The sequence below is a fragment of the Colletotrichum siamense genome (genome assembly GCF_013390195.1).
Source record: "Colletotrichum siamense strain Cg363 chromosome Unknown KSG_Cg363_contig02, whole genome shotgun sequence".
Classification (NCBI taxonomy): domain Eukaryota; kingdom Fungi; phylum Ascomycota; class Sordariomycetes; order Glomerellales; family Glomerellaceae; genus Colletotrichum; species Colletotrichum siamense.
This window is the reverse complement of record NW_023501015.1, coordinates 1,804,529-1,822,873: the sequence shown is the minus strand read 5'-3', so window position 1 is coordinate 1,822,873 and position 18,345 is coordinate 1,804,529. Positions and strand designations below refer to the sequence as shown.

Here is an 18,345-nt window from a genome sequence, read left to right as displayed (position 1 = left end):
CAGCCTGATTTCGAGAGGTCGCGCAGGATTTTATCTCACCGGTCTTCGTCATGCCCAAGCCCTTTCCTCGACCTCTCCGACATCTCGACTTCATTCTTTCAGAGTCGTCTGCAAACTTCTTGATCGCCTGGGCTTCTGATTGTGACTTCTATTCTTCATTGAGAACCGACCTTCGTCTAAACAACAGTAACAACAGAGGGAAACACGAACACGCCGAGCATGGCAGATGTCTTAGGAACAGTCCTTGGGGTGGTGTCCCTAGGGCTTCAAGTCGGCGCCAGCATCAGCAATTATCTCGATGGAGTCCAGTGCCGCAAAGAAGACATGGAGTACACAACGAGATGTTGCAAGTCTATGAACTCTTTGTTGCAACAGATCAAGTCACTTCAGTATCAACTTACCGGCGTGAATATCACCGCTGTTAGAGAGGCGATGACGACAGCGGAGGTCGAACTTTCCATCCTCGGCAACTTTGTTGAAAAGATACGGGCCGGGAATAATGCCAACTACCCTAATCCGATCATGAAGAGGGCAAAGAAACAGAAAACGAAGCTTCTGTATCCTTTTCAGAAAGATCATCTCTATCGACTCAACGCGCAGTTGGATGCCGCCAACAGAGCTCTTCAGGCGGCCTTGCTACAGGTCCAGTTGTATGTGACACTTTGAGTGCCTACAGTTTGGCTCTGATCGGTTTCTAATTGTATGTATAGGAAGCTTTCCATCGGTCATGGTGAAGAGTTACAAGGGCTGAAAATTGGCCTCGACTCATTGTCGCGGGGAGTTTCTCAAATGCATCTGGCTGTTCAGACGTCTGTCCAGAAGACATACTCAAACGGAATGATTTTGAATTCGACCTTGAACAACATCGAAAAGAAAACAGCGAATCTGCCTGTGGCCTCAAGTCAACAGGAGACGACGCTGGTCCGAGAAGATCTCAAAGAATTGAAAATGATGTTGACGTCCTTGATGTCTTCATGTTCCGATGGCAGGGCGGTCCTGCCACGATTGATCTCCAAACCAGCCGTTTTGAAGAACTTCTGCGATGTTGCAGAAGTTGACAGTGGAAATGCGGCGGCTGGTGCAGCAAACGATTCCGACCGTCCGTTCTCGCGAAGCCGTTCCTACCCTGGATTCCAATGCACCTGCAAGCCACGCCAAGTATGCAGACAGAGGAGACAACGGATTGGATTGGCGTTCTGGGAGCAAGAAAGCCTAATTGGCAACGTTCATGCGTCCTGGTGCTCTTTCGCTAGCGTATGCACGACGTTGAATGATACATGGTCTATCGGTATCTCGACAAGTACCCTGAAAGCCATTCTTCCTGCTGCTATCACGTTCTCGATGTCCGCCACCTTCGGTGCCGGGGGTTTTGGCATATCGCCATCCTTTACATACTATCCCGTCCGCCAGAACAGCCCGGCTCTGAATGTCATTCGCCTTTTGGAAGACGCATTCTTTCATCGGGAGTGGAGTGACGAAGAGTGCAGTGGCCTGATTCAATGCGGCTTGAAGACACTGCAGGCCACGTTCATGGCCAAAACATCGTCTCCCTTTGAGATTGATAACTATGGTTGCAGTCTTCTGGGAGTCATGTCTCGCATAGCGGCCAATAGAACTTGGCAAGGGTATAGAAACAGGGTATTTGCGTTTTTGGTTGATGCTGGAGTTCCACGGGACCGACCAGACCAGCATGGATCGTGCGTTTCTTAGTGCCCTACCAGAAGCCAGAATGCTAATATTGATCTACAGATACCCGTTTCATTTGTACATCTACCTCTCATTAACACCTTTGGACACTCTTGCGCAGAACGTGGGCGCGCTCGATATCCTTTTGCCGGATGATAGCGTAACTCCGCTGATTCTACAAGATGCGAAAATGCCCCCTCAAAACTGCGACGCAGAAGCAATGCAAGCTTTCAGAAGGGCGTCTGCTATATCATTGAAGATGAGGAAAGGTAAGTATCCCGACTAAAGACCTGATTATTCGACAGGGCCTAATCAGTTGCAGCCTACGAAGGCCACCTCATGGGAGCCATCGTCCGACAAAACAAAACGATGCTGCTCGACATCCTCAAGAAAGATGCCAACATGTCAGAGTTGTCCGAGATGGACCCATACGGCCAGAAGATGCTGAATTATCTTGTGGGATGGCCCGAAGGCCTACAGATCATGGTCGAACACTGTGGCCTTGCCAGCCTCCAGCTACTCGATCAAAGTCAGTCCACTTTACTTAGCAGCGCTCTCAGCTGGAGTGGGAAGATATGCATAGGCTACAGCCCGCAGGGCTGTTCGGATGACTGCCCATGCGCAAACGCCGTTGATCTACTCGTGAAAGCCGGAAAGGACTCTTCACTCCAATTCAATTTGCATGACAACTGGGTAAATGCAATGCTAGGCGCTTCGGTCAAGGCAAGAGACCTGATCATAGACGAGCTCAAAATTCGCAGGGAAGAGCTGAAACATCTGGGACTCATGCACTTAACCTGCGATCAAATCGATCGGATGGACCTCAAGAAAAAGACGGTTCTCGACTACTACACCAGGCAAGTCTTGGAAGCACTCGATGCGAAAGGCGTTAATGTTCATCCCCGTTGTCGAACGGACTTGCACGCCACAGAGTGGCACTTGGGGGTCACATCCAACGAGCCGAGTGACAAGATATGGCGCAAGGGTGCGTCTGTCTATCACATTCTGGGCTATGCAAAAATCAGCGGGTATTCCATTGGTGCCTGTGAACTAGCAGACTCCCTCTATGCCAAGGGATTCGGCGACATCGATCTCCCGGACATCAACGGTTTGGCCCCTTTAGCCGTAAAGTACCCCTGTAACACCTTGTGGTGTTCTGATTGGAATTTGGAAGCGTCCATTGAATTTTGGTTCATGCAACGTGGTGCAAGCCTACAGAGACAAGTACCCAATTGCGTGACCAGATACTCTGCAGCACATCATGTGCTGAGATTAGTTGGGTCTTGTAGTAACTTTGCGAAGGACAACAGCTCCTTCCACTTGCTGCACCGCTTTTTGGAACGCTATGGCGTGTTGATGCCGACCTTTGATCCAAGAGACATCTGCAATTGTGGATGCTCCGTTGGCGGCTGCAGTCCTTACAACTCAATGTGGAAGACGGCCCTGGAAAATTACAAAAGGTCCGTTTATGCAGGGGACACGGTGCACATGATGAACTTTGTCCGTGAGCGGACTCTGGAGATGGAAGCAACTTTTGATTTCCCGCGGCACATCAAGCAAACATGGCTGCGGGCGTGCACCTTTGCCATGCTGCCCCTTCGCCATACCTGCTGTTGCGATGGCTTCCAAGAACACGACGATGAGGGAATTCTTGAAATCTTGGAAGAAGACGAAGGGGATCTTGAATCCTTCGAGGTTCTCATGGTTGAGCTTGATAGGAGATGGGAAGAGTTGGGCTGCTCTTTGGCCGAGTTCTATCGGTTACATTGGATCGACAGAATGGATGAGGTGCTTCGTCAGATGGACGAACGAATGCTGACAGCCGAGGATATACAGAATGTCAAGAAGCTGGGTATCGATCTGGCAGTCCAACCGGAGCCTTTCACGCGGGAAAAAGGTTCCTATGAGAACAAAGGCTCTGGAGTATTGGTGTCAGCGGATGGATGCGTTGGTTGCGTAAGGGCAACAATGGAATTGTACTATTCTGTGGAAATTCAGGTATTTCCGATAATGGTCAGCAAAGCAAAGTAAAGTACGGCCGAATTGGGGATGAGGCAATCAACAGTGATATATGGAGGGCCCTATCTATCGACGTGTCTTCCCACTCGTTCCCCTCTAATCAAGTCCCGTTATCCGCGTCCAAGTGAGAATTTCGCAGTATTCTCGAAATTTCCACGATGTATCGTGTACCAGTCATTGCGCGAGACACGTCAGTAGGACAGTACGGGACTGTCTTGGCAGTCTCTCTGCGGAATGCTCTGTTGCAGGACGGTCATGGCAACACAAGAACCGAAGCTGCTATTCGGCCTCATCAAGCCAAATCTGTGTCTTCGGCCGCCGCAATAGACCGAGGCCGGCACCCGGTCCCTCGGCCTCGGAGGTCGCATCTCAAAAGATCAAGGCGCCGGCGCTGCCCACGGGTGTTGGACCGCACTAAGGGTTGGTGAGACAATGTCATCAAGCCACCGGGCGTCTTTGCTTACGGCACACGGCGCCAATAGATCAGCTTTCTTTCTCTGACCAATCCATTTCGCGCTTATCTCGCGGTTAACCAAAGTCCGTAATTTCTTACATCCGTCTGACTGCTTTGGGACTTTTGTTTTGTTTGCTGGACAGCCGGTCCTGAAGAAGTCCCATTCTCCCACCTCCTCTCCCTTTCTCCCGTCGCCGGCCACAAACACCGCATCATCGGATCGATCATTCGTCAAAACATCATCGACAGCATCGCACAGCAGCGTGGTAAAGATGTCCGACACAGAAAAGAAGGAAGAGTTCGCGCCCCAAGCGCCGCCTGCCAGCGATGGTGAGGCTGAGGCCGTCAAGAGTCCTGCGAGCCCGGCAGGGTTCGATAAATCAGCGTTCCCGGAAGGCGGTGCCAAGGCTTGGCTGACTGTCTCTGGCGCCTCGGCATGCCTTTTTGTTTCCTTTGGATGGGTGAATTGCGTCGGCATTTTCCAAGATTATTACCAGGAAAATCAATTGCGCGACTACACGCCGTCAGATATCGCATGGATCCCTGCGCTGCAAAGTAAGATTGGCCTCTTTGCTCATTTTCACTTTTTTTTTCTCATCTTTCTCGGCATTTCACCATACTCTCATGAATATGTACCGCTGGGAAAAACTGCTAATCACTCGCATCATGGGCAGTTTTCTTCATGATCTTTAGCGGTCTATTCGTCGGCAAAGTAATTGACGACTATGGACCGGCGCTTCCTCTTGCCATTGGCACTTTCTTCCACGTCTTCGGCCTGATGATGGTCAGCATCTCAAAAACGTACTACCAGATCTTGCTTAGCCAAGCTATCTGCTCTGCAATCGGCGCCTCCATGGTGTTCTATCCTGCTTTTACCTGTGTAAGTCACCGCATTACAAGCTTGTTCACACACTCCGCGTGGGTGACTTGCGGCTGACAGGATTATTTCATTCCATACAGGTTACGACATGGTTCTTCAAGAAACGTGGCGCCGCCATTGGGCTCACGGTCTGCGGCTCGTCCCTCGGAGGCGTCATCTTTCCCATCATGCTGATTCATCTCATCCCGCAGATCGGCTTCGGCTGGTCTATGAGGGTCTGTGCCTTTCTCATTCTGGCTCTGCTGATCTGGGCCAACTTCACCGTTCGCTCACGCATCCCGCCAACCAAACGCCCGTTTCGCGTCATGGCTTTCTTTCAACCATTCCGGGAACTGCCCTTCTCACTGCTTACTGCAGCAGTTTACTTCTTCTACTGTAAGCCTTCTTCGGAAGCGACGCATCATGGCTCTCAAGCTAACTCTCTTAAGGGGGCATGTTCATTCCTATCACCTTCATTGTGGTAGAGGCTCGCGCAGGCGGCATGTCGGAGGGCTTGTCACAATACCTCGTCCCCATCCTGAACGGCGCCAGGTAAGAAACTCCCGCCGTTGTGCGGACTGTCATCCATCATTGCTGACTCGTTACTCGCAGTATCATCGGACGCACAGTACCCAACGCCCTCGCCGACAAGGTTGGCCACTTCAACATGATGATCACAATGAGCTTCTTGACCATGATTCTTATCCTGGCCTTTTGGCTACCTGCGACCGGAAACGCCGCAGACATCACCTTTGCGGCCCTGTTCGGCGTAGCATCCGGAGCCGGTATTGGCTTGACACCCGTGCTCGTCGCGCACATCTCGCCCATTCAGGATATCGGAGTCCGCACCGGTGCTGCGTATGCTGTTGCTTCTATTGCTGCTTTGACTGGCTCGCCAATTGGTGGCGCCATTATCAGCAGCAGTCGCGGATCGTTCCAAAACACCAAGATCTTTGGTGGAGTATGCTGTGCCGTCGGTGTAGTATTATTCATCGCTGCCAGAGTAGCACTGGTGGGCTGGAAACCGCAGAAAGTTTAACATTCTATAGGAGAGTGTCAGGAGATGAATATGTGCTGAAAAAGACAGCATCAAGTACTAGCGGTCATGGTATGCTTGTAAAGTATGGTAAATGGCGGTTGCCAGGAAAAGCCTCATTACACCTGTATATCACACGCTATCATGACCCACTTCTTTCTAGAAATTGATAGCCAATTCTACAAAAATCAATTGGGGTGTCTGTGCAGCCGACGTTCTAGACCCAGAAGGGGTTCATCTACGAATGCACAGAGCAGAGCCTTGGTTCATGAGGTATCGCTGGATGACCTAGATCTTCTGATTCTTTCCAAATCATCAGTATCACGCAAAGGGCAAGCTGAGACAAGAGATTTTCTCTATCCGGGACTAATACAATTCACCAGTCTGCCAGGATTTGTTGTAAGTGACATAGCTCGCAGGTAACCATTCAGGACTAATCAGGAGAGACATCAGCTACTTATCTGGCAGCCCAAGACCCATAGCACCCACGACCGCTCACACGCAGACACTTGGTATCCACTCCATGCATCATCCTGATGCGGTGCTTACCCCGTCGATCGATGCCCTCAGGAACGTTAAGCACGGTTGTGGATGACCGATCACGATAAGCATTTTCACCCGCAGATCGATGAGCCGTGGGACTCGTGGGTTCAAACCAACGCACAGGGTGCATGCACGTCACAGCTCCGCACATAAAGATAGAAACACGGCTTCAACCAAACTACAGGAACTGCTCGCGTGATCATAGCGTGCCAATGTTATTCGCGACGATTTCATGTGAAACCCCATATTTGAGGGTGCTCATCGTACTCGCATCTCAAGCTGGAGCGGCCGTTAACATCTGCAATTGCGAATAAGAGATGTCGCGCAAACAAACTTTCTGTCAAACTGATGATAGCTCAAGACCCTATGCCTTATCAGTCACTTTTCACTTTCTAGATCTGGGCAGGTTGCATGCTAACTGCTACCGGCGCCGGCCAGCCCAGTGATGGACGGCACTTGGACATGGTGTGGTCACTATTTTCGGAACTTTGACAGGGAGAAAAATGGAGCTCTGGCCCACTTCCCAGACACCAGGACTCCGGGTGAGCTTTGCCCACCTTTTGCCATGCGAGAAAAGTATGTATGGCGGCGGTAAAAGTAAGCTTCAACTTGAGACGAACGCCTCTTGAGTCGGGGCTGGAGATCTGCTTGACGCCAGTCGGGATGGGAGCTGAAGAACATCAATGGCGGTGGAGTGGTCGAAGCTCTATGAGCTGTGTAAAAATGTTTAGCAGACACACCCACACCCCTTTTCGTTTACGAGAAAAGAGGCAAAGTCATGGGCCCCCAAATCTCCTCATACCGATAGAAACGCTCGAGCCCTTCCATTGTGTCGTCATGGTAGCACCGTGGTCTGGCCGCACCCATGTGGCGCAGGGTTACATTGACAAACTCCGCGTCATCCATTCATCTCCTTGACAGCGAGTTCAGAACAACGCTCGGACGTCGAAGGTTGGCGCTGCAAAAATCGCGACATTCACCGAGAAGGGTATGCCTGTGGCCCTTAATTCGCTTCGGTATTGATACGGCTGGAAACAATATGAATGTTTCTTCCCCTGGCTTCTGGGAGAACCGAGGTCTTCGCGAAGCAGTTGAGTGGAGTCAAAAGTGTTCTCTCCAACAAGTCGCAAGACGGGCTGCTCCTCATCACCATGCAACTCGTTAAAGCCAAGGATGCATTGCTAACTCATGGCCGAAAGCGAATCGGCGATCTCACGGTCGCATCCAACAGACTTCGAAGTGTGCCGAAAGTAACAACTGCAACATCACGGCTTCCTTCCAATCGCAAATCATGCGCATGCTGGGTGTCCAACGTGCCTGTAACGGTGCCAGTTATAACTGGGCGCATATGCAGTCTTGCCATGGCTTTGACTCTGGCGGCACGATGCATCAACCATAACGGTCATTGACTTGGGAGAAAAACAAAAGCCACGCGCTTCGGCTATCGATGATCCTAGGATCCCTGTTGACGCAATATGGAGCTGATGTGGGCGTTGGAGGCCATTTCCGAGCAACTCCACTCCTGTGACAGCCCGAGCCTTAAGGGTCTCGAGCAGCTCCTCAAACGGCCAAAATAAAGACGGGCAAGCGAGTCAAACAGCATATCGTGACAAATTAGCGCAGCGAAGATGAGCCTCCAGCGTCGTCCCGGGTGGTGGGGGGTTCCCACGACAATCAGCAAATTCTTCATGCAAAACATCTAGATACCAGATTCCCAGGCCTCTGACGGATCCAAGTTCCGGAGACAAATGTCACCCTACCTTGCAAGCTCCTCCTGGCTGCACATCTGCCCGTCCGCGGTCCGAGCACAAGCTAGGAGGGATCTTCGACCGATGACCAGTGCCCTGTCGTCCCATCTTCAGCCACTCTCCCAACCAGTCACAGAAGCAAGACTATCACCACCGCCCTCACTCCAGCAGGAGAAAACAGGTTTCGATGGGTCCAACCCCTCTCTCTGTGGCGAGCATTCCCCTGCTCCCTGCCAAGTGCCGGCCGTGTACTAACAGAGGAGCAACGCTCGAGCGTGCATGTCAAATGGAGATATCAAATCCTGGCCGCGGCTTGCTCCGATCTTTCAAGAAGACGAAGGGCGCGCCGCTTTCCCTTTTCCCCTCGTTTCCCGGAAGAGCTCTTTTCTTTTTCCTCTGAAAAAAATAAAAATACTGCCACCACTCACATGGCCGCGAGGTGAGACAATCGCGCGCCAAACTCACCCAAGCAAGGTTTCGCTCTCATTGGCGAGCTGGGCCCTCGAGCACTCTTTTTACACAATTGGTTTATACGCGGAATTGCTTTGTTAGGTCCGGCGCGAAAGGCTTTCTTTTTTTCCATCTCAGCCATGGCGCCCGGGTATGATGTAGATGACGACGCTGCCCACCTTCTCGTCGCCGGGAACGGCAACGCGGCGAAGTCTATTCCCACAGGGACCGTCGACGACGAGTTGTTCGCGAAGGTCTTACCACGGGTAGACAACGGGGCCATTCACGCAGCACGGCTCGCGTTTGGTAACGAATCCGAAGATGAGAGCGAGGACGAGGCCCGTCGAAGACCCCAGCGAGGCCGTTCTCTGTCCGAGTCTAGCATCATGGTGGGAGCTGTCGGAAGCCACTCCGAAAGGGATACGGACATACCAGTGGAGGGCCCAGGTGGAAGGGAAGCTTCCCGCCCGGGGCGAGACAGCATGGAGTTTAACCCTCCCGCCCGTCCTTTGTCTCGGGGCGACCTCATGCCCCCCGATTTCTCCCATTCAAGGCCCGATAGGGATATCGTCGCCGTTCCTGCTCGAGGCTCGTCTCGCCCCGATCGAGGCAGCATTGACAGCAGCGGTCGGATCGCGTCTCGTCGAGATTATAACATTCCTCAACGGCCCCCTCGCGCTGAAGACATCGAGGCCGCAAGAAGAATTTTGGCGCAGGCTGGAGAGGGCGACTATTACTCATCTAAATCTCCCCGAGGGGCGGCTCACTCCTCACCGCGAGCTGCTCGCTCAGCAACACCTCCGCCCATCGGCCGACCTCATAGGAGAATCATCTACGACGAATCTGACGAGGAGGACGACGAAGACTTCAGCGACCGCAACTATCACGACGAAATTCGGGACGAGGTGCGCGATGCCGTAGTGGCAACTCCAGTTACTGCCATCCACTTGCCGATAGAAGACAAGTCTCGAGATTCATCCAGACCACCGGCATCGCACCACCGGCACAGCCGCAGCAGCAGACCCGTAACATCGAGGCAGTCGTCTCGTCAATCTTCCCAGCCTCCACCCGTTTCGCGCGCCGGCGCATCACTCGCGGCGCACAAACGGGAGCTGCGGACACCTGTTCTCGATCAGCATCGCTTGTACCAGGATGCGGAGCCACCACCAATCAGCCAGAGACGTCCCGATCCCCCACGCTCACGCCGCACGACATACAAAGTATACAACATGGACGACGACCAGGATCAAGATTACAGCGTGAAGAATGGGTTGGCGGCGAGGCTCACGCCGGATTACAGACCAGGGACGGGCGATAGGCGGGCCATGAGCGACGATTCAATCTCCATTTCGCGACAGTCCACATCCAAGCATAGCGTCACCAGCAATGGCTCCGGATCGAACCGCACAGTCGACTTCTTTGGGCCTGGAATCTTTCAGGTTGTTTTACACAACCCGACAACTTCGCACCAACTGCTGAAATTCGCCGAAGCTCGATTCTGCAGCGAAAGTGTCGAATTTCTCAAAAAGGTAAGCAACTTTCGTGTCTCGAGCCGGGGCTTGGACGCGATCACTGACGTCATTGAATCTGCAGGTCGAGCAGTACCATACGACCCTGAACGATCTCGCGGGCATCATGACATCAATTCACAAGGACTTCCTCGCCGAGAGCTCGTCGAAGCAGATCAACGTCAATGGCGAAATGAGGAAGCAGGTCCACGTCGAGATGAAGTCGCTCATGACTAAGACGCTCCCGTCGATGGAGGCTCTGTTTTCTGACCTTCAGGAGAGTGTCGAGCAAGATGTTTTCCTGGACATTTATCCCCGTTTCGTGCGCTATCAGATGGCACTTAACGCGACAAGGGCCTTGGCTACAAACCGACACACATATCAGGGACTCGGCGACTGCTTCTGTTTGACAAACCCATCGTAAGTTTACTCTCCAGTAGCACTCAGATTTCCGAAGCTGACATTGCGCGTGAACAGAGTTGCGGACAACCCGATCGTATTTGCCTCGGACGGCTTTGTCAAGGTCACAGGATACACGCGTCCCGAAATCATCCCACGAAACTGCAGATTTCTGCAAGGAGCACACACAGACCGGGTGCCAATTCGTCGACTGAAGAACGCTATCGATGAGCGGAAAGAGTCCGTGGAACTTATTTTGAATTATAAGAAGAATGGCGACCCTTTCTGGAATTTGCTCTATGTCGGTAAGTAATCTCTTGAGCTCATTCTACTGGGCGGCGATGGTAGAAATATCTCGCGAAGGCTCCGACATTTCTACTAGAGGCTGACATTCAATCTCCAGCTCCTCTCTATAATGAGGCAGGCAAGCTCGCTTTCTTCATTGGTGGCCAGATCAACTGCTCCACAACCATCCACAGCAATGTGGACGTCATGCGAGTGCTGTCGACCTCGACGAATGACGACACCCAAGACGAAACCAAAGCCAACGCACCGCCCATTCACCGAGCCAGCTCGATGCCCTCCGCGCGTAAAGCATTCCTCAAAGCCCTGGGAGTACGTGTGGACAGCAACAACGCGCCGACAACGGTCACTGCCGAAGCTGGAATGGAAAACAAGCTTCTGCACCGCATGGAGGGTCAAAGTCTGAATGCGCAGATGAAGGAATTTTACACTGCGTACTCAAAGGTAAGATAACTTGATTCTACTTACCAATTATCACAACTGACGTTCGTAACCTAGTACTTGGTTTTGAGCTATGATTCCTTTATCATCAGGTTCTACTCTGAGGGCGTGATGGAAATGCTTCACCCCGCCAACAACACCATCGGCCTGGTCACCGGCCAGGAAATCTTCCGCTTCTTCAAGCAAAACATGGTAAACCACCAATCCGACTACAAGGCCCGAGTCCGCAGCGCTATCCGCTCTGGGTCACCAATCTCGATGGAGATCCGGCTGCAGACTCGGCGCAGTGCTCTCTTCCGGGGAGATGAAAAGTTTATGACGCACTGGACACCCCTGAAGGATGACAAGTCTGCCGTGCACTACGTCGTTCTTACGATGGCGCCGGCGATTCAGTGAAAAACATATGCTCAGCATTGACGCGATCGTCGTTGGAGGATCGGAATACTTTACTGCTTCATTCCTTTTGTATCTGGCATTGAACAATACCCTTCTTCCGGAGTCACGACATACGAGGCAAAATTTGCTGAAATGTCACTCTTTGAAGATCTGTAGCAACTTATTATTAGATCCTTTTCTGAATGATTGAATCTTTGAGCCTGTCGACTAAGAGTGCGCAGTATGTCCCCTCCCTTCCTTGCAGTGAACTTTGTTGCCGGACTTGTTTTTAGGCAAATTATTCCCCAGTCTTTAACTCCATCAGAGGTCATCTACGAGAATATTATGTCGGGGTGTAAGAGTTCACGGGCGAAAGCTGGTAATGGCTTCCTCCGCAAATGAGCATCGAGTACCTGAGCAGTCGTCTGTAGCGGGAGATGATGCGCAGTTGCTTCGGTGGGGGTGGCCGAGGTGCACATCGGTACCTTTCGTTGTTCCAAGAGAGATACGGTCTGGGACGGGGAAAATAATTTTGTATTGCCCCTCCAATGTCTCTCAAAGACTCGGCCAAGCCAGTGTTCTAACCCCTGAAATTCAAGTTCACCTTCTCAATTGAATCTCACTTTGGTTTGGTTATCCCTTATCCATCTCGACCAAGTCAGGTTACCCCGCCGATCAAGTCTCGATTCGTTGACCAAGACATTCAGACTCGGAGTGAAGATGTTGGGAATATGCACTTCTGCCTGATTTCGACCTGCAGGGCGACCGGGGCCCCACCCATACCTCTGTACCACAAGAAATCATCCAAGATCGTTGTCGGTCCTCCCCGCTTCCCCGCTCCACGTCCGGCTCACTTTCTTTCATGTGCTCTTTCTAGATTTGCGGCATCTATACAAACCTGTTCGAGTCAAATGGAGGTGGCACTGGCTCAGAGGCCACAGAGCCTGCCTTCGTATCGCTATGAACCGCTGAAACATCCAGACTCGACCCGCGTGCTTGTCCTCCACCCCGCCAGCTCATTCGAATCTCAACTGCTGTGTTCTATGATCCAATACAGTCGACAGGAGCAGCTGCGCAGTATAGACACTGCCCGGAATTATTCTGCTGTATCGTACACCTGGGGTCAGCCAAATTTCTCCGTCGACCTTGTCATTGACCAAAGCAGTGTCGATGATGACATCACGCCTAAGAAGTCATTGTTGAAAATCACACCGACTGTGGACAGCATGCTGCGATACCTGCGCGACTCTCACAAGCCTGCATTTCTCTGGATTGACGCCCTGTGCATCAACCAACAAGATGAGAATGATAAGGCGGTGCAGATTCCACATATGGGAGAAATCTACAAGTGCGCCGAGACGGTGCACGTCTGGCTGGGTGACGTCGATGCAGACGAGGTCGCCATAGCATTTGCCAACGTACGCGTGGTTCATGCGTCCCCGACGAGCGAATCTTACAAGGCAGATCTTGCTAAAAGCCTGACGACCCTGACTAAAAAGCCGTGGTTCACTCGAAGATGGGTCATCCAGGAGGTTAAGCTTGCAGATCGAGCTGTCTTGCACTGCGGAGAGCATTCGGTTGAGTATGCACGCTTCCGAACAGCATGGTTCTTGGTGGAGAGTCGCATGATATCTCAGGATAATCTGGAATTTTTGCGACCTCTGCTGAAGCGTGATTCGACAGATGACTTCTTGGAACTGCTCTGGGGATTTCATATGGCGGATTGCTCAGACCCGCGGGATCGTCTTGCAGCTTTGTACGGCTTCCTCCCTCAAAGCGAACAACCGATAGACATCCAGTATGGCCAAATCGGCTGGAAAGAAATGTATCACCGCCTAGCTGAGAGACTGATCAATGAAAACACTCTATCGGCAAACCGGGTAATTCTCCACCTTTTCGCATTTGGACCGGCTGCTACACGAAGCCAAGACGACTCCAAGTGCCCGTCTTGGGTCCCAGATTGGTCTGCGGTTCGACAGTTGGGAATGGCGTCAGGCGAGTTCCCTTTCATTCGCCAGCACTCAACAAATCGCGCCGACAAGCCTTGGATCGACTGTTCCAATGATATTGATGGCTCGGAAACTGAAAGCCCCTCTTTAAACCCCCACTTGAAAGACAGGTTGTCTACCAGAGAGAAAAAGAAGCTCTGGCTCAAAGAGGCTCGACAAGACATCCCACCAGCTTGCATCCAGTACCCCGGATACCTCAAGACTATTTACGCAACGAGGCTTTCTGCTAAGCAGAATAAACTACGGGTCAAGTGGTCACCAATTCGTGGTGGTCTGCATGGGAAGAGTGTCCGGCGGATTCTGAAGCTACCCCAGGAAGTAGTCAAGGGGGAAAGTTTATGGGAACGCGCACTCTCGTGCCTCGAGCCAATCCAAGACCGACTTGTGACGCCTTCAAATTGTGTAAGGTTCTTAGCACTATTTGCAATTACCTTAAAGGGCAAGGACTTTGTGTCAAATGACAAGCCACCCCTGAGCAGCTGGCCTTTGCACAAGCTTACGGGAAAACTATACATGGCATTGAGGACTGGCTTTGAGTACCCACCGTCTCTTGTTAGGGAACAAATGATGCTCCTCACGTTGATCGGTAGCATTCTACGAAAGTTCGCTCTCGTTGAGCTACATCCCTCGCCATACTCCCTCTCCCTCGATGTTGGCCGCATGGATCCTCTAAGCTTGGAAGAGTGTGGTTTGGCGCCTTACGACATTGAGTGTGGCGATATATTGATCCCTTGCGACGAAACAAAGCTGCAACATTTCAGCAATGATGCTCAACTTGAACGGATAAACATGCCGTACGATTGACTGCTTTGGGAACTTCTTGGTCTATGCGACGGACACCATCAGGTCGAGGTGTCGATGTGCTTGCGGCCGACTTCGCCAAAGCAAGTATACGAGGTTTCAGATGTTTTCCAATCTAAGCTGCCCTCGCTATTAGACAAAGTTGCGGCAAAGGTTTCAAGCTCTGAGAGGACATACAGAGATCTAAAACAAAACCAAGAGTTTTCATACCCTCCGAGTCAGGTTCGAACGGCGCGGTTTCTAGGGCCTGCTTACTGTGTTAGCGCGTATCGTACTGCGCTATGGGAGTTGGAGGGCTCGGATGACTACGTTGACTTCTTTCGAGCAGAGAAGCGTCTTGTCACCAAGCTTTGGGAAGACTATAGAGACGCTCGCGCAGAAGGTTTCTGTCGCCCCTTGCATATAGATATAGTGTAGTGCAGAGCTTTTCATGTCTTAGTTTTGCGTCAATGAGATGAATAAGACTGTTGGCTTTGTTTCTGCCTAGATGAGTAACGCTGCTATGTCAGGGAACGATATTACACTCATTATATATCCAGGACATGCATCATAGATGAGCTATGTAGAAGAAGTGATAATATGAAGAATATCCAACAGTTTTTAAGCATAAAGTCATTAAAGCTGGCGGTCGAGCATTGGTTGAGATAGGAAAGCCCTAAAGCAACCATAAGCCATCATGCATCATACGGACAGTCTTTTCCAGTACACCGAGCAAGATCGAGCACCATGTTATTCTCCGAATATCTCATTCAACATGAGAAGAATCGGAGGGCTTGTCCCTTGGCACAATTCTGCTGTGTTCTAAGTTGATGTGCGAGCAATCTGCGTAAGGTAGGATCGTATCGTATCGGTTAAAGGCGGGTAACAAGAACTCAAAGCTGCTTGTGCCGGGGCGAGGACTCCATAATGGGAGATCAGCCAAGCCGCGTGTTGCCAATCGTCTAAATGACTGCCCAAAGCGATTTCGATCCAAAAAGGCGACCTACCGGTCGCTGAGCAGCACGGTCCATCCAGCAGACGGATTCGTCTCTTCAGATGTATCCTCTGTCTACAATTGACTCGAGTCATGATCCTCGGTACAATTTGTCTACTTTTGTCCAAAGCCGGCAACTTTCCCAAACTCTGTTTGAGTCCCAGCTGGCCGGATTGCAATACTAATCAGCTCGGCACTTTCCAGAGCAATTCTCCGTCTGATCTGACGAGTCGGGTCCAATCTATGCGAAATCTGGCGCCGAAGTATGCACTATCCGGAGAGGTTTTGCGCGTGAACTTTCGTTCATAAGACGATCTCAGCCCTGAACTGGGGTCTAGACGGGTCTAATAAGCTTTAGACAACGAGACGAACCAAGCTTCTTTGGGAAATGAAGCTTACCTTTACGAAATTGAGGAATGTTCACGATGCGAGGCTGTAGAAGTAATTTTGAGTATTGTTATGATACCCTCTGCGTGAAGTAGCTTGATTAATCTAGCTATAAGCACTAGGCGTAGCTAGCTATAAAGTAGTGTAACTAATCCCTTACGTAAAGGTGGGATTTAGGCTAAGATTTAAGCTTTAAACTTAAGCTTAGCTAACTACTATCTTATACTCCCTTTTTAGCTAATACTTCTAATACTTTAAGTAAAGCTATTCTTATCCTAAAGTAATAATCTAATTAACTATATAGTAGTTTTATATTATTCTTATTTCTATATATTATTCTTATCTTTCTATATTATTATTATTATTTTATTTTAACTCTAAAATACTTTTTAACTTTTTTTAGTTTTTATATAGCTAATTAATATTATAACTATTATTTAAGTTATCTCTATAAAAATAATTAAATAGCTATTTAATATAATTAATATTACTCTTTATTTTTAATTTAAGTTAAGTTTTTAAACTAATAATTTAGAAATTTACTATTTAAAACTTTTTTATAAAGTTAACTTTTAACTTAAATAAGTTTAAAAATTATTTATTTTAGTTTAATTTTAAATTTTATATTTTAAATAGCTTTTTTTCTCTAAAAATAATAATCTTTAAATTATTAATTAGTTTTATAATATTTCTCTTCTAATTTACTAATTATATTAAGTTAAGTATTAAATATAATAGTTCTTAATTAATATTACTTTAAAAATTAATCTTCTTATAATATTTTTAAAATTTAATTAATTAATTTTTTACTTTTTTAAATTTTAAACTTATATTAATTTTATTTAAATCTAAAATTAATTAACTTTTTATTAATTAAACTTAATATAATTATAATTTAAAAAAATACTAACTAAAATATCTAATTTAGTAATAAACTTATAACTTAGTAAAATTAAAATCTTTAATTACTTTTTAAACCTTTATTATTAAATAACTTCTTATATAAAAGACTTTTATAGTTAGTAATTTAACTATTAAATAAAGTAAATTAAAGTAATTAAAATAATATAAAGTCTAACTATAAAAGTTAATTAGTTAGTAAAATATAAAAGAATAAAGTTATTATATATAAAAGAAATAAATAAATAGAAAAGACTTAATTAAGATTAAGTCTTAAGATATTATCCTTAGATTAAAACTTATTATTAGTTATAAATAGTTTAAATAAACTTAGTATTCTAATAAAGTTATAATATTTCTCTATTATTAATAGTTTAGTAAAACTATTAATAACTATTTTATAAATTAAGATATAGTTAATCTTAAAATCCTTATTACTAATATTATTAATAATTTAGTAATATTTAATCTTAATATAGTATAGTTTAAGTAACTATTTACTTAATAAATAATTATTAAAAGTATTTATAGAATCTATATATACTTAGAGGGGTAATTAAATAGAGATATTTATCTTTTTAAAAAGATTTATAATATATAGTAAAGCTTTCCTTCTAAGTATTAGATTTATTTACTTAGTTTTATAAGTTAATATAGCTATAAATAATTATAATACTAATTTCTAAATAATTAGTACTCCTTTATATATAACTATATAACTAGCTATTAACTTACTTATTTTTTTATAATTAAACTAATTAATATTATAAAATACTAATAATTTAAAGTTATTAATAAAGTATTTTAAACTATTAAAGTAGAATACTAATTATTATAAGCTATAGAAATATCTCTATATTAATCTTAGTAGTTTATTATACTTTTTAGAAATATATTATTAATTTCTAATAATTTTACTTATAAGTATTATAATATCTAGTTATATACTATTTATAATTTACTATAACTTACTTAGATTACTTTAATATTTATATATCTTAATAAGCGTTTTATATTATTCTATAATCTCTAATAGCTAAATATTACTAAAGTAGTAAAATACTTAGTTATATTTAGTAATACTTTTTTTATTAATATATTATTAATATATTTAGTTTATAAGATCTAAAATTATCTTATTTTATAGTAGTAAATAATCTTAAACCTAAGGAATTATTATACTTTACTTAAATCTTTAAGTTTATAGTTATAACGCAGCCCCCCTATAAAAAGATTACAGCAAAATTCACCCTATACGCAGGCATAATTCTAGAAACACTATATAAGCACTTTAACTTATACCTTCTATTAATTAAGGAAAATAGTATAGAAACTTTATACGTTCTTACTAATAAGTAAACCCTTATATAAAGTTAAATACACGCCCTAGCTAAATAGACTAGTAGAATAGTAATAGCGCTAGCTATACAGTATAAAGCTAGTAGTGCTATATA

The 18,345-nt window shown here is 47.0% G+C and overlaps 3 protein-coding genes across 3 annotated transcripts; all 3 read left to right on the top strand.

Moving 5' to 3' along the window:
• Positions 1 to 219: 219 nt before the first annotated feature.
• On the top strand, positions 220 to 3,717 carry CGCS363_v002477 (uncharacterized protein; the record flags this gene model as incomplete). Its single annotated transcript, XM_036634326.1, has 4 exons — positions 220 to 650; positions 1,750 to 1,955; positions 2,009 to 2,816; positions 2,976 to 3,717. The coding sequence occupies 4 exons, from the start codon at positions 220 to 222 to the stop codon at positions 3,715 to 3,717; spliced, it is 2,187 nt and encodes a 728-aa protein (XP_036500016.1).
• A 714-nt stretch (positions 3,718 to 4,431) lies between these two features.
• asaE-8 (MFS transporter asaE) lies at positions 4,432 to 6,085 on the top strand (the record flags this gene model as incomplete). The annotated part of the gene is made up of 6 exons (XM_036634325.1): positions 4,432 to 4,714; positions 4,834 to 5,039; positions 5,120 to 5,414; positions 5,468 to 5,570; positions 5,631 to 5,979; positions 6,068 to 6,085. 6 exons carry the CDS (start codon positions 4,432 to 4,434, stop codon positions 6,083 to 6,085), a joined length of 1,254 nt encoding a protein of 417 aa, XP_036500017.1.
• A 2,850-nt stretch (positions 6,086 to 8,935) lies between these two features.
• Positions 8,936 to 11,842, top strand: PHOT1A (Phototropin-1A; the record flags this gene model as incomplete). Its single annotated transcript, XM_036634324.1, has 5 exons — positions 8,936 to 10,324; positions 10,389 to 10,723; positions 10,781 to 11,007; positions 11,106 to 11,449; positions 11,504 to 11,842. 5 exons carry the CDS (start codon positions 8,936 to 8,938, stop codon positions 11,840 to 11,842), a joined length of 2,634 nt encoding a protein of 877 aa, XP_036500015.1.
• Between the last annotated feature and the right edge of the window lie 6,503 nt (positions 11,843 to 18,345).